Below are 15,900 nucleotides of genomic sequence, written 5' to 3'. Positions count from 1 at the left end.
AACAAATAATTTATTACATATAAATTCCAAACGTAAAAGTCAGGAAATGTATTGATATTTGATAATCGTATAACGTTATTGCACATTCATAGCTTTAGTTCTGTTGTAAAATGAAATATCAACAAAGATGTTGAGCAAACGGTATAAGCTGTAAATTAAATTACGCGACGAAATATAGAGTGAATTTAGTTTAGCTCCCGGTGCTTATAAGTATTGTTTACCCCGTTCGCATCGGTGTTCTGAGCGCTTACAAGAACAGTACTGACGTCACTTTGACGTCACGAACTGTTATTTCATCGAGGTAAGACAGCAAAAGCCCACGCTCTCACAAACGTTTCTACGTTTCAGTATAAATTCAAATGTAAAGTTAGCAATACAAAACAAATAAATAAAAATGTAAAATATAAAAAACTCTACTAAATAAAGTAAACGAAGTCAAATGACGCGGAATAAATGTAACACTACGTGAAAAGCTTCTGGTCTATTTTTAACTGGCAAAACTTTCATGCCAAATTTTCTTACAAAAATGCAGACATCTATAAGTATACACTACCGCTCAAAAATATGTAATCGTGCGTCCATTATGGCGAAAAAGAACGTAGTCACATCGTTAAACTTATATACATTATTGACTCCTTAAAAATAATAAGTAAACCGTCATTCTTTTATCTATAGTATATACAAGATATTAAATAAAATTGATACAGTATATCTAATCAGAGTTGTATCTAAATTACGCCTTTGAAAGGTGCCTATAGTCGGACGATGGACGACTCTAGTACCTGCGAGCCAATGGCCGAAGTCATACTGAGCAAGAGCCAGTAGAGTTACGAGAGTCCGATTTGCATTGAATAGACAAAGACGCACTAATGCTGCGTACTCTTTCTATCAAGTGCAAAATCAGACTCTTAGGGTTTTACTGTTTCTTATTCAACATGGCTAATACTGCACTCGGATGTGACCAGAGCTATATACGACTTTGTGCGAATTTACCGCAAAGCAAATTGCAAATGGTGACGTATTTTAAATACGTAACCACGGCACTGATCATAACGATTAAACGCGAACAAATCAAACGGCTTCAAATAGTACATGCTTGCAGTCGCATACACAACACATGAGAACCGAACCGAACGCGGCCGTAGTTGCTTCGCAGGAAACGAGATGGCGGTAATCGAAAGTGCATGAAAATGCATTCGAGTAACCATCCTTTATAGAAAGCACATACACCCCGACCGATGTGGATCGGCCAGTTTCAGACTTTTGTCTGTGGCGCGAGGCAGTGGGACTTTGGGAATAGAAAACTTCTTGGGAGAAGTTTGTTCTCGCGGATGAGTTGTTCAAGGTAGTGGTGGTGTGCGCGAGCACCCGCCATACATCCAGAAAGTTGCAGTAGAAGAACCCTAGCCGCGGAGGTTATTCACGTTCCTTGGGTCAGAGCCTAGGCGTGTAAACGTTTTGCAAAAGTTTAACCGGGGGAATATCGGTAGCGCGTACCATTGCCCAGAGCACACGGCGCAAGATCTTAAACGTAGAACAGGAGAAACGGTGGTGTGTTTTTCATGGCGATCAGTTCATCAGGAAAGTGTCGTACGCTACCACCGATATACGAGATACGACAAAGGTGAAGGTGGTACTTGCCGGACCTGACCTGCCCCGAGAGAAACATCACGGAACGTAGCTTCTCGTACATACATACACACACACACAGTGCGTCACCGCCCATATGTGATGTGTTTCGTGCGTGTGAACGAATGAGTAATCATGTACTGTCAGGACAAGGGCTCGACCGCCTCGAAGAGCAAAGAGGGTAAGTTGACGCCCGCGCGAGGTCCGGCTACCAGAAGTAATTCTCTCGGCTCTTTCCCCACCTCCCCCTCCCCCCTCTCCCCTCCCCACCTTTTCCATTTTTCCGCAGCCTTAGATCGAGTCCTCCTCCGTTGTATCGCGTTCCGTCTTCTTTTCTTTTTTTTTTTTTTCTTATCCCTCTCTACGTGTATTTATTCGTGGATTTTTGGTCCCCCACGTTGCACATGTGAACTGTGTAAAACACGGATCCAGTAAGTTGGACAGTGTCAAAAGTTCCGTGATCGTGGGGGTGGACGTTGGTCCGACGAAGAGAGACAAAGTGACAGGCCCAAGAGAGTGCAGCAAAGAGGGGGGACGTGGTGAGTGTGTCGTTTACAAACGAGAAGGGTGGGGGGCTCGAACAGTATGTATTTCGAAGAGAGAAACGGATCGTGTACATTCTTGACGAAACTTTTTTATTAAACTTCGGCCGCGTAGACGAGTTTATCAGCCGCGAGATTGCATTGAAGTTGTGCATCGTCACCTCGAGCGCGATTATTAGTGTTTCCCCCCTTGTTGCCGCGAAAACGTCACTCGCTGGAACGCGACAGATGCGTGAATGGAGAAAAGTGCTTTTGTGTACGGGGAAGCATGTGGAACACCGTGAAACGAGATGTGGAGTCAGTAGCCACTCTAGAAATTATCAACGTAATTTATCTAACGTTATTTGACACGTATGACTAAACTTTGTCAGTTCATCGACCCGTGGTAACAACACGTGTACATATACGCGTATATGCATTTTTAATATTATACGCATGTATAAACATATACGGTAATATATGTATACTCGCGTTCCTGTCAAGCTCTTAATTGCTCGTTGCTTTTTAATAAATGGAATTTATAATCATGCGGAAAACGAATACAGTTCCTGCTACTTAAATGCGGACTACAGGTTTCCAAAAGATTCTGCCATACTAACGAATGCGTACGTCGCGCGTATTTTAAAAGTGCATTCACATTATTTCCAATATTTGACTGCATGTAGCATTGTGTCCATGATGGAATAATTTTGCCAATGAAATGAACAAGTGTTTTTATTGTCTTCTTCAAATTAAGCATATGGGCACTTATAATACATAAAGTAAGGGAGAATGTCATTTGCATTTGTGCAAGCAATTACATGTTTTTTTTTCTTTTTACATTACCAGTTCATTGTTTTAACAAATACATTGTCACTCTAAATAATTTTCCTTTTATTTAACAGAAAGAAGAATGTTGTCTATAAGACAGACTGTCATGCTTTTTTTTTCTAGTAGTATTCACTGATAATGTTACATGCAATTTATTTTATCTTAAGACAGATCAAAGACATTTCTTACATAGTTTTTTACCACCATTAATCATAAGATCATGGTACACTGGCATTGCCTATTGCATGATGTCATCATATATGTAATAGTCCATCATGTTTAAATTATTCTGAGTTTCTTGGCTACACATTACAGTATGTGAATGTTTGAATTTATGTATCTTTGTTTTGATTTACAGTTGCTAAAGATTGCGCTTATTATGCATAGGGTCTGTGACAATGCGGGAGAAGAAAGGAGGTGCTCTTAGCAGAGTACAAAAGCTGAAAAAACGACTTAGCCACAGTTTTGGGAGACTTTGTAAGTATGATTGAAAATATTTAAAATTTGAAACAATTTTTAGGCTTTCATAGTAACCTAAAGATTATACGAAATAGCAATTATTCTGTGTATACTAATTTGTATTTCATACTTCAGAGTAATTCTATTAATTGACCTAGTTATGACTGTTTTCGTTGCATAACATGCGGAGTGTTCAGCCACCCGTGGGAAAAATTTTAATGGGAGATTCTAGAGACTGAAATAAGACGAAAATCAAGAATACTAATTTGTTGATTGAGGCTTCGTTAACGAGTTATTAACGTTTAAAGTTCCGTCTGTAGAGAGGCAACCTGCGCACAGCTGCGTGCGCGTGACGCGTATGATAGCCGTTCCACAGACGGAACTTGAAACGTTAATAACTTTTTAACGAAGCCTCGATCAACAAATTGGTATTCTTGATTTTCGTCTTATTTTGGCCCCTAGAATCTCCCATTAAAATTTTTCTCCCATTAATGAATTTATTTATTTAACGACAGTATATCAACAGTACTATTTTATTTGCATTAGCAATATCAAAAGAAGAGGCTGACGATGTCGCAAACAGGAGTCAACTGCCGTATAATGGCTATTCTGAGGAGTTCCTAGACCGTTTGGAACCAAACGGCAATATACCTCCGGATAAGGATCGCCGTTACGGTAAGTGGAAAATTAATAAATCGTGAGAAACATATTAATAAAACAAGTGTTCTCAAATATCTTAATAATGTACTTTCATATGTTCGAAAGATTCTATTAATTTCTTGCGCCGGAAACGATTGTTTATTTGTATTTTTAATTATTTCTACTGCAATATACATTACAGCGAATGCACGTATCTCTATGCAAGGCTTGTAACATTTCACTTGTTGGTTACATGATATATTACCTTCAAACAACAATCACTAGATGTGCCATGCGCGTCATTCCCACTTTTGAAAATAAATGATCAACGACGTGCATAATACGTCATTCCAGCGCAAGAGGTTAAAGTTTACTTTGAGATAAGTATGGAAGATAGTTTCATTTATCAAAGTAAACAACTTGTAGTACACATAAACACTTATCAGAAAGCTATTTTTTTTTTTTTTTTTTTAGCCAGCGATAACAAATTGTATGAATGGCTGCCATAAAATGTATTTCCATTAGTCTGTGATAATTATGTCAATCATTTTGTTGCTTTAATAGTTAGCAGCAGTCAGATATGCAATTTGATCATCGTAACATAATATTGTATTGTTCAATGAAGGTGCATTATATAAATTAAATTGTTATGTATCAATAAAACATTGAGAAATTATGATTCTACGTGGATTCCTATTGCTGTTATTTTAAAGAAAGTTTTAAGGACGAAATTGGATGTCATAGAATGGACAGGTGTGGGCGACCATGAGAGAGTGCATCGGCAGCTTTCCGTTTCTAGTGATTCCAAACTTCTTGACGAGGATATACGCGAAGAAGCAAGAGTTATCTTGCGACCTCGACGTCCACCACGACCCAAGTCAGAGGTCTTCCTTGGGCCAGATCCACCTCCTAGAAGAACTAAAAGATTTTCAGCATTTGGGGTAATGCTGTGCTTGCATCTACAGTAATAGTAATTGCCTTGGATATTAGCTGATGTTGGGGATTGAAACTGGGCAAAGTTGAAGGGGGTTTTATTAAAACCATAAAAATATGTACTTGATCGCGGGAACAAGCGAGAAGCCAGTTCTTAGAACTGATGGGGATAGGAACCAGCTAGTTTCCAAGGCATCACTGTATTTATTCTGTCCATGTTCGTTGAAAATTAAAATGTCTAAACATATTTGTACTTCCATTTACAGGGAGATTCTCCTTTTGGTAAATCTGAAGCTTATGTAAAACTGGAACAATTAGGAGAAGGGTCATATGCCACAGTGTTCAAAGGCTATAGTCACCTTACAAATCAAGTGGTGGCACTTAAAGAAATTAGACTGCAAGAAGAAGAAGGTGTTCCATTTACTGCCATTCGCGAGGCAAGCCTTCTTAAAGAATTGAAGCATAGCAATATTGTAACCTTGCACGATATAATTCATACGCGCGAGACTCTTACTTTTGTTTTTGAATACGTTCATACTGATTTGTCTCAATATATGGAGAGGTATGGAAGTGGCAATAGGGGTTTAGATACACAAACTGTTAAATTGTTTTTATTCCAACTGTTAAGAGGATTAGCATATTGTCATCGAAGGTAAAAACATATATATAAATTTAAAAACTTTTACTTCAATATTGTGCGTAAATAATTTTACTATACTCTTATTTAGGAGGGTACTGCACAGAGATGTGAAGCCCCAAAATTTATTAATCAGTGAAATAGGAGAACTGAAGTTAGCAGATTTTGGTTTAGCAAGAGCTAAATCGGTGCCGTCGCATACGTACTCACACGAAGTTGTGACCCTATGGTATAGGCCGCCTGATGTTCTTTTGGGTTCCACAGAGTATTCTACCTCGCTTGACATGTGGGGAGTAGGTTGCATATTTATGGAGATGTTGACCGGTGTACCAACATTCCCAGGTGTACGCTGTACGTACGACCAACTTGATAGAATATTCAAAGTATTGGGTACTCCTACCGAAGAAACTTGGCCTGGCGTTACACAACTGCCAGGATACAAACCGCATAGACTGGGATTCTATCCTCCACGAAAATTGGGTTTTTCATTTGGTAGACTCTACGATGTTACATTTGAGAGTATGGCGACGTCACTTCTACAGCTAAATCCTGATCAACGGATAGGGGCTGAAGAAGCATTAAGGCATTCTCTTTTTGACACTCTTCCTAGAAAACTATATGAGTTGCCTGACGGTGAGATTGAATTAAACGAGACGTATATTTTATTGGGATTAAAATTTGGTATTTATTGATTTTTGTTTCTTTGCAGAAGTATCGATATTTAGTGTTGAAGGTTGTCATTTATATACAGATTCGAGGCAAGGGTGTGCAGATTCGCGTCATACAGCTCTTAAGACTTGAGGTTAAAAGTGAACATAAAAGAAGTAAATAATAAGTAATTCCCAAATTCACATGTTCAGTGAAAATGTTCATTTTCATACAATTCAGGTTCACACTGGCGGACATGCCTCCGACTCACTTAAACGTCATTTCCACGCGCGTCGGTCGCTCTTTCTCAGGGCTGTTCCACAAATTCCAATCATCGTTTCACACAACACTCACGAACACACGCGTACACATAATTACGACCTTTCGTTCTTATTTTCGTGTACCTTTATTTTCAAAGATTATTACACGTATTAAATGAATTAACGAAGATAAATTATTACTGGCAAAGAAAATACGAAAGTAAGCTATCTGTGGCTAAATGAAGTAAAAACGATTTTATGAGATTCGCACGCTCTATTTAGAAAGCAAAAGCACGCACGACCCATCCTCGCACTTCGTCCAAATACTAGATTTAGATTGATACCAATCAAAAAAGAAAAAAAAAAGAGAAAAAAAAGTACTATACCGCCTTGCGTCTCTCGATCCCAGCCTGAGTCAAATTTGGAGTTGGCGGTTGCTGGTTAGAGAAAATATAATGAAATAATTATAACTTAGAAAAATTCTGGAAGACCTGTAATACTTAATATAAATTTTATGCTGTTTTTTGAGTCTACCGTTGGTTGCTGAGACAATTGAATATATTGGTATATAACGAAAAATCATTGTTCGAATTAAACTAGTTGTTAATTATATGAACGTGATGATAGGAAATAAATAGGAAACTAAGAAAATAGGATATCAGTATGGATCAAGTGTCGTAGCTACCAACATCGCGAAACACGGCAGGACTTATCGAGAAACTTATCGCTGATAGTATCGACGGTAGTGATCTAGTTGTAAGAATTAATATTAGCATACTAGCGTCGATTGAAGTTTATATCGACATTACAAAGTAGCATCTATCGATGATAGTAAGTCAGGAACGAAGTAATAATTTTAGACTTAATCGGATCCAATTTGTTCAATCGCTCGTATACTATAAAACAGCCAATGGTGCTTGAACGAATTGTAGGAGGGAAAAAATGTTAAATGATTTTGTATTAGTTATTTAGAAATGATCGTTTGGCGAATTTTTGGTTTTCGTATGATTTTTATGAAACCACGTATCTAAATGAACCAACTTTAATAATGTTGCAATAGTAATATAGGATAAGGTAAAATGGTGTTACAGTCCTTCCGAGTTTTGTCTAAGCTACGATTACTACGGTAATATTACTCCTTTAATAGATACATTTATACCGATTTTTCAACACACTTATAAAAATATCAACGAGGCGAAAGCAAAAAAAAAAAAAAAATGAAAAATATTTCGAAAAAATTTGACATGTTATTACTGCTATTATTACTTATTAAAAATTATTATTTGAGAAAAGACGCGCAGAAGGTAGATTGTACATAGAACAACAGGTTCGTATTATTGATGACGCTGATATAGCTGAGCTGAGACTAATAAATGTGACTTTATAATAAATTAAAGTGTAGTTCGGTACACACTAGACCCTGATCTTCGTTAGGTTTTCCATGTGCAACAAAGCTACAGAATTGTTTAGGTTTTTAAACGTAACATAATACAAAAACCACTTGTATTTGTAATACTTACTCTGCTTAAGTATTGATTTTATACACGTTTATTTCCTTATAATTATATTTTATTTGTAATTTTTCTAAGAAATTATTGATATTCAAATTGCTTCAAACTTGTACTGAGAAAGATAAAGAACTATGTTTTTGAAGTACTTGTGTATGTTTAAAAACTCACACCTTATATGTTCGTCGATGCAATATACAGATAAGATTCTTCTAATACCCCAATACAATATTTTTAATGTAAACATTTCAGAGAAAAAAAAAAAGTTATTTTTGAGTTTTATGGTACAAATAATGTATATGTAACAATGTTGGGCAAAATTTAATCAAACTAACGATGGACGATTACGATTGTAATGGATCATCGTAAATCGCCATCGACGATTGTCAGTTAAATTACTTCTACTTTTGTTATAAGTATACAATTTATAAATTTAAACGTTTTTACAAATTTCTCCTACATTTGTTACAACCAATCGATGAATTTACTCATTTTTTCCAACTCCCTCCTATACATGCTATAAACTTATAAAATTCATAAATTTATAAATCTTTACAACCTTTCTCTAAATTTATTACAAACATAAAATTGATAACTGTACAAATTTTCACAATTTTTTTATAAAAATGTGAAATTTATAAGTTTAAATGTTTTACGTGAATCGATAAATATTTACGAAGCTGTTATAAATTTATAGAAAGTTATAACCGCATAGAGAAATCGAAAGTATGTAAGTTCAATCAAGGAATCGTGAAACAATAACAATAGCAATAATTACTAATCGTAATTAAAGGTGAGGAAATTTCTGACCGAAATTGGGTGAAAATCTTAGATGCTTTTTTAGTCGTAACCCTGACTGAAATAATCGAAATCGTAAGAGGAACGGAGGGGGGGGGTCTTGGGAGCTCGTAACTTGCGACCTTCGAGTTTGACCCCCCCGAAAAGCTCCCCCACGATGGGGAATATAAATTCATAAGAAGTTCATAGGTCAGAAAGTACAAATGCCCGGACAATCGAGATTCGAAATCGTATGTCCTTGGTCGGATTTCAACTGTTCGAGGGCGGGAAAAAATGGCCACGTTCGCCTTCTTTCTCCGCTCCCCCGAAGTTGTCATTCACCGAAATGTCACCGCTCGCTTTGGACAATTTCGGTGAATCGAGAAAGAGACAAACGTTACAGTTGCTCTCTTTCTCGGCTCTGCTCTCGAGCTTACGTAGGGTACACGTGATCTTGCATAGTGTGCGAAAATGGAATTAGTTCCCGGTGCACCCAGTGCCCGATCTGGTAACACTGCCTGAATGCAGTTGAAAGGCGCTGCCCTACTACTGACAACGGAGGATAACATGGCTTTGTTGTCATCGTAAATGATGTGCTGTGTCGTGTCGAGCCAAGTGATTTCTATTAATATACTTAATTAAATTAATGAAAGCATGGCATGCACTTGAGCGGGTCACTATTTTACTCATCAACCTAGATAGACATGTCATTTTCGGTTAACGTTCGAGTAAAGTGAAAGCTATGGCTGGTGCTATACAGGAGGTTAGAGATCCTCTGTCAACAGACAGCAAAGGTAATAATCATTTTTTTTTTTTTTTTTTTTTAACAATTACGTTCATCGAGGGAACGTAACGTATATTGTTTACAATGGAAACTGGAATAATGAACATTCGACGAACATTCAACGAATGCAAATTTTATCATTTGTAATCGTTCGCGTAATATATACACGTCATCGGTAGTTAGAGCACGCAAATTTTCATTTTAATTATCATCGATAATGTGATATTTTTTACACAGAGGTCTTGTAATGTGGAACGTTTATGTATTTCTTTTTTTTTAGGATACATTGCCGCGAAAACATCTATATCGTACGAAGAGATCGCTACCAAGCTTTTAAACGAAAAGTTCTTATTGACGGCTTTGGAATTGCACGCGGAATTATGCGAAGCCGGAAAGGAGCTACCTGTTCTGAAGGATTTTTTCTCAAATCCAAGTCATTTTGAAAGTCAAAACATTAAGCCAGAACCGTACACTTCTATGCGTACGTACATTATTTGTTAATAATTTTTTTTTTATAAAAATTTGTGATTTTAATTTATAATTATTATTAATATATCAGCTAGATCCTCCAGTCAGGCTACTTTAGATTCACTTGACATGACAAGGTATTCAGAAGATGGTGCAGGCATGGATGAAAGAGTAGCAATTTTGGAATTTGAATTGAGAAAGGCCAGAGAAAATATCTCTGCTCTTCGTGCAAATCTTACAGTAGTAACAGGTTTCTCTTTTTCTAACCATTAATATTTTATATTTAAAATTACAATATTTAAATTTGGCATAATGTTTTAGAATTTGAGGGAGTTAAACCTGATAAATGTTCGGATAAACACTTAGCTAATGATCTACCCATAAAGCCTCACGAACAAAGAGCTCTAAACTTCCTTGTTAATGAATATTTATTAGCTCATTCTTACAAATTAACGTCGATCACGTTCAGCGACGAAAATGACAATCAAGATTTTGAAGATTGGCAAGACGTGGGATTGAATATTCCAAAGCCTGCAGAGTTATTGCAAATGTATAGGGAATACATGAGGGCTAATGGATATGACAAATCGCCTTCTACGAGCGTTAGCGTGCAGACGGATTTCTGTATAGTACAGTCAGAGGCAGAAAAGGATGAGATCAAACAAATGGTTTGTTGAAATCATTTAAGAGTGTACAGGTAGCCCGAAATTTGGGTTTATTTGGGACCCGATATATCTCGAATCGAATTGTGTTGAATCATCTCGAATCAGATCGATTGACGGTGATATATCGGGCTCTGCCTAAATCCATCGTGTTCCTGACAGTCTCAGTCCGAATTTCGAGCTATTGCACACCCCTAAAAATATTGCATCAAACAGTAATGCCTTGGATAAAGTTCCAAGAACCAGTAGGGATAGCAAGCAATCAATTTTCAAGGGAAAATCTTGATCAATTTCTAAGGCATCACTGTACTTGTTATATTGTACTTATTTAGGAAGTGCATTATTTGTAGGTAAAAGAAATTGAAGATCTGAAACAACAAATAGTCTTGTTGGAGCAAGAGAAGGTGAACTTGCAACAAATTATTGCCGCAACAAATGAAAATCTATCGCAAAATCAAGTTAAGGTATAAATAGCACATGTATATATGTATGTATATTGGTATAGTGTGTACGTATATAGTAAGTGAAACATAATTCTTTTTATAGCAAGGTAGTAGTGGAACGATACAAACGATAAATTCGAGTTCTACCACTCCCGATAAGTTTGAACTCCTAGAAACGCCGCCTCGCGATACGTCTACCACGACCCAAGAACCGGAGGAAGACGATAGCGTGTCCGTTGTCGTTAGTCTTGGTGAGACTGACCCCGGCGACAAGGAATGGACAAGAATTCATTTACCTAGAGTGGATGTCACAGAAGGATCATCTACTCTACCGAATGCACCATCTAGGTACTGCACATTCACGAATTTTATTTTGCAATATTCAGAAACTCAATGGATATTGTAAAATAAAAAATAGATTTTTATTTGTTGGTCAGTGTATGTTTATAAAAGTAATTTTAAATATTTTACTTCTAGACATCTACCGGTGAAGTTTAAGATGGAGGTGAACGCGCATTGTTTAGTCAATATCCCAAGTTCTATAGCTTCCACGACGGAAGATATTTTTAAAAATGGAGTCACACGCGACACTCTCGTTCAGATCTTAGCACAAACCTTACCTCGTATCGTGCCCAATGTCATACTAAATAAACGCGAAGAAGTAATACCGTTGATATTAAGCGTGATTCGACTTCATACTGAGTCTGCGGAAAGAGAAAAATTGCTACAACTTTTGTTCAATCTTAAGAAGAGACCACAGGAGGATGAAAGACAATTGATATTAACTGGTTAATGCACATTATTATGAATGATACAGTGGTGCCCATTTAAGTGACCACGGTCATTTATGTGGGCATGGTTACTTCTCAGAATTCAACGGAGATAAGAAATATATAATAGCTGGCGCCCGAAACCATACGTACAATGTATAGATAACGACTGGCGTCAAGTTACGCTCGACACGCTCGATGATCCGAAGCCGTCTCTAAGAATTGGTGGGGATAACCGCGGTCACTTACGTGGGCACTACTGTATATTGCTGTACATAATATACAACAATTATTTTACTTACATATTTTGCCATTAGGTTTAGTTACAATGGCAAAACTTGAAGACGAGTTGATAGAGGATGAAGAAATATTGACTATATGTTGGGAACAAAGTCAGCATAAATATCCTGAAAAGAGGTTGTTAGCAATCGAATGTTGTTCCGTATTAGCTCCGTATATGTCGGTTGGCATAAGAAACTCTTTGATGCTCTCCATGCTACAACAAATGTTACTCGAAGACAAAGATCCGACAGTCAGAGCATGTGTAGTCAGAAGTCTTGCATTGCTTATAGCTTTAATGGATGATCCTGATAAGTACTTTCAGGTATATAAGACAAAATCGTGTAATATTTAAACATAACATATTAATAATAATTACTTTTACAGTGCGAGGAATTAGCATTAACGGCACTTCACGATACGTCGTCTATCGTTGTAGATGTCGCGTCTTCTTTACTTTTACCAATATTAGCACAATGGGCATTATCGTTAAAGAGATTGCAAACGCATCTATTGCCGCGTATTATATCAAAGGTAAAGAATCATTTGAAGTCTGGACATTCACAGCACTCGCCCAATAAAGATCATATCGATGAAGGAAGAACAGTGTCGTCGATCGGAGTATTGCAATATTTGCTCCCGCATATGGTTGTATGCGTGGCGGACACCGACACAGTCAGAGCGTACATCGAACATGGAATGTCATCAGATTTGCGTAAGCGCGATATAAATTTTGTAGTAAAATATTTTTATACGATTATGAATTCATTTTAAACTGTGCATATTTGATCATGCAGCCGATGTATTCCTGAATCTGTGTCATTCTAATATCGTCAATCCAAAAGTATTTTACGACGGGGATGTAGATGTAGGAGCTCTTCTAAACATATTTTTTGCAAACACATGGGAGAATGATGTATGGCCAGAATTAGAGTGGTTCACAAACACATTGTACGTTCTTTTAAAAAATCAATTTCTAATTCGTATCGTCGCATATGCTGATAGTTGAATATGTTTCAGGATAACAGAAATTTTGGAAATGGTTAAGTCCATAGAAATTGCACAAGAAACCATTTTACACGCTTTTTTAACGTACATACATTATTTATGTTTGGGTTTCGGGCGATACATCACGCAAACGCGGGTAATTTTAATATTTTAGTAATATTGAAACTATCACGTGGATTGCAAAAATTATATTCATTGATATTTTACGATTTAGATACAACCGATATTTGCATCCGATGTGGCCGAACTCGAGCAACAATTAACGATACTATCAGCGGATAAAAAAAATATGTGTTTGACGTTGATACCGACATATTTAATTCTCTTGTCCACGTTAAATGGCACAGAGGTTTCTAAGTCTTTAAAAGAGTTCCTTGTTGCTTTATCTATGAGCGGAACCAGTATTACTAGTTTACAAATCGCAGTAATTATGTTGTGTGCCGAAGAGCATATGCAAGAGTACGTCCTTAGTGGTTTATGGGATGGTTAGTCTTACTGATATTTTTAATAGTTTTTTCTTTTTTTTTTTTTTATTGAATGTTTAGTAGTTAAGTTACATCATTTTCCCTTTTTCTATAGGGGTAGTGCACCAAAGACCTATTGTAAGATGCGCAACTGCAACATTATTTGGTTGCGTAATAGCTCATGTTTCCGATCGGTTAGCAAGCACTAAGGTAGTTCCAGCAATTATAACACTCGTTAGTGACCCTGACGTGTAAGATATATTTGTAAATACTCTATTTATTTAAAATTGCTATAACTTTAAAGACTGGTATTGAATCAAGACGTATATAGCCAGTGCAATTAACATAGTAATCATTCAATATTTTTAGAACTGTTCGATCCGCTGCAATTCCCTCGCTTGGTCGTTTGATAACGGAGTGTAAAGTAAGAGAGATGCGCGACAAAGCGCGTTTAACTTTGGAAACTATTGCTAAAGAATCTCAGGGTGCACCTCCAACTTTATCACTTCCGTTGGTCTCAACGTTAGCATTTATTGCTCCGAATTGTCCTCAAAATTACATCGAAGACGGTGAGAGCTCGTTAAATTTGGTACTCCCAATTTCCGCTATACAAGTGTTTCAGAAACACATGTGAATATTTAAAGAGCTAAATCTAGACAGTAAAATATTTCTGAAACACTGTATAGAATCGAAGATGCTAATTTTTTATTTTACAGTTATAGCTACGCAATTAACCGGAATCGTTTCATCTGCATTGCAACAAGGTCGAAGAACCGATCTTGTCAGCGCTTTGGTCGAAGCATATTCTGTTTTGGTTTATTGTCCGCTCAGTAATCAGTGTGTTTCTAGTGTCTTATTGCCAGGCTTGAAACACCTCGAGCAATTAGTTAGCCAACAATTACCTCAACAAAAAGAAGCGGTACGGTCACTTTTAAGGGAAGCAGAATCTCGACAGGATCTTTCAAAACCAATGGAAAGGTACATAAATAAATAACATTCTATGTTCTTTACTTTGTAAACAAATGTTATAAGAATCGTTTCCCGGCGTCTATTAGGTCGTTATCGATGAGTTCAGGCCTTTCGTTAACAATGGCCACCGTAAATGTAGGACAAGGTGTAGAAGACATGAGACAAAGAGTGAGCAAGATATTTCAACAGAAAACAAATTCACCAAGCATGTCAAGCATTTTTCGAAAAAAATAAAACAAATTACTCTGTTTTTTTAATTCCATTCGTGGGCTATTGTTTCTCGCTGTATTTCATAAAAAAAAATTCTTTTAATTTTATCTCTTCAATACTCTGGCATGTGACAATTTTTGTACTTATGAATTTAACGGTACAAGGTAATGCACAAAACTTATATCGAATCGGAATATAATATTACGTGAGTATTCGTTAACAATTAAGATATAAGTTTGAAAACAAAACTTAATTTAAGATTAGTAATGAGCATCGCTATAGGATGATGTGCCTTTCAAGATACAATTTAAAATCAGAGGATTCACGAAATTCAATTTTCTTTTGGGGGTATTAGAAATTAAAGGATGTGGCGTAAGAATCAATAAATAAAATATTGATTTCGACTTTCGCGTGCACAAGTAAGTATAACACTGATACTGAAATAATTTTAATACGCTTTGTGTAATTACTTATTTAAAAAAAAAAAGAAATGACATTAAGTGAAATATTATAGCTTGTTATTTATGTTATAGAAGGTATAGCGAATTTATTAAAAGAAATCTCAAACTGCTGGTCTGTAGATATTTTATGTATTATATTGACTTTGTTTTTTTTTACGAAAAGTTTGGAGTGTATCCTGCCATAATGCGACATGAGTTTAAATAATTAATATTTCCTGTATTTTAATTTGTATTGAAGTATTTTATAGACAAATTAATTACTTAACGAATTGATTGTGATTAGCGAGTGTTAATATCGAGACAATTTCAGTTTTGTACACTTTTCCTACGTTTAAACGAAAATAGTCTTTAGTTTTACCATACCTATGATTTTATGTGATACCATAGATCTGTTATTATTCACCATATGTATATTTGTACTTAAATCGATCTGAATGTATGTACGTGCATCGCTATTATTATTTTTTTGCTGTAAACAAATGGAAATAATCAAATTTATTCGGAATAGTTTGTATCTTGTAAGAATATTTTATTGTATCT

General features: G+C 36.2%; 2 protein-coding genes across 3 annotated transcripts; both read left to right on the top strand.

Moving 5' to 3' along the window:
- Window positions 1-1,270: 1,270 nt before the first annotated feature.
- LOC122397053 (cyclin-dependent kinase 14) lies at window positions 1,271-8,210 on the top strand. Of its 2 annotated transcripts, none has more exons than XM_043395883.1 (7): window positions 1,271-1,810; window positions 3,369-3,458; window positions 3,987-4,137; window positions 4,804-5,020; window positions 5,279-5,664; window positions 5,741-6,282; window positions 6,359-8,210. In XM_043395883.1, the coding sequence occupies exons 1-7, from the start codon at window positions 1,765-1,767 to the stop codon at window positions 6,448-6,450; spliced, it is 1,524 nt and encodes a 507-aa protein (XP_043251818.1). In that variant the 5' UTR covers window positions 1,271-1,764; the 3' UTR covers window positions 6,451-8,210. The 2 variants fall into 2 exon arrangements, with proteins under 2 accessions (XP_043251818.1, XP_043251817.1); XM_043395882.1 differs by lacking the exon at window positions 1,271-1,810 and adding an exon at window positions 2,218-2,496 and having other exon boundaries at window positions 3,987-4,115; window positions 4,824-5,020.
- Window positions 8,211-9,327: 1,117 nt separating this feature from the next.
- Window positions 9,328-15,828, top strand: LOC122397052 (RAB11-binding protein RELCH homolog). The gene is made up of 16 exons (XM_043395881.1): window positions 9,328-9,636; window positions 9,907-10,107; window positions 10,186-10,344; window positions 10,416-10,762; window positions 11,107-11,220; window positions 11,303-11,547; window positions 11,677-11,987; window positions 12,287-12,573; window positions 12,636-12,963; window positions 13,046-13,199; window positions 13,269-13,392; window positions 13,471-13,741; window positions 13,836-13,971; window positions 14,090-14,289; window positions 14,437-14,698; window positions 14,776-15,828. The coding sequence occupies exons 1-16, from the start codon at window positions 9,585-9,587 to the stop codon at window positions 14,921-14,923; spliced, it is 3,339 nt and encodes a 1,112-aa protein (XP_043251816.1). The 5' UTR covers window positions 9,328-9,584; the 3' UTR covers window positions 14,924-15,828.
- Window positions 15,829-15,900: the final 72 nt, after the last annotated feature.

Source organism: Colletes gigas, unplaced genomic scaffold (genome assembly GCF_013123115.1).
Source record: "Colletes gigas isolate AHSC1104 unplaced genomic scaffold, ASM1312311v1 Colletes_gigas_Sc00008, whole genome shotgun sequence".
Classification (NCBI taxonomy): domain Eukaryota; kingdom Metazoa; phylum Arthropoda; class Insecta; order Hymenoptera; family Colletidae; genus Colletes; species Colletes gigas.
This window is presented reverse-complemented; position numbering and strand designations above follow the sequence as displayed.

Bases quoted from the DNA above. Each gene is read 5' to 3' on its own strand.
- LOC122397053 (XM_043395882.1), top strand. From the start codon at position 2,400: ATGCGTGAATGGAGAAAAGTGCTTTTGTGTACGGGGAAGCATGTGGAA. The intron at 3,459-3,986 runs GTAAGTATGATT...TATTTGCATTAG, and splicing joins CCACAGTTTTGGGAGACTTT to CAATATCAAAAGAAGAGGCT. The intron at 5,021-5,278 runs GTAATGCTGTGC...TTCCATTTACAG, and splicing joins AAAGATTTTCAGCATTTGGG to GGAGATTCTCCTTTTGGTAA.
- LOC122397052 (XM_043395881.1), top strand. From the start codon at position 9,585: ATGGCTGGTGCTATACAGGAGGTTAGAGATCCTCTGTCAACAGACAGC. The intron at 11,221-11,302 runs GTATAAATAGCA...TTCTTTTTATAG, and splicing joins TATCGCAAAATCAAGTTAAG to CAAGGTAGTAGTGGAACGAT. The intron at 12,574-12,635 runs GTATATAAGACA...TTACTTTTACAG, and splicing joins ATCCTGATAAGTACTTTCAG to TGCGAGGAATTAGCATTAAC.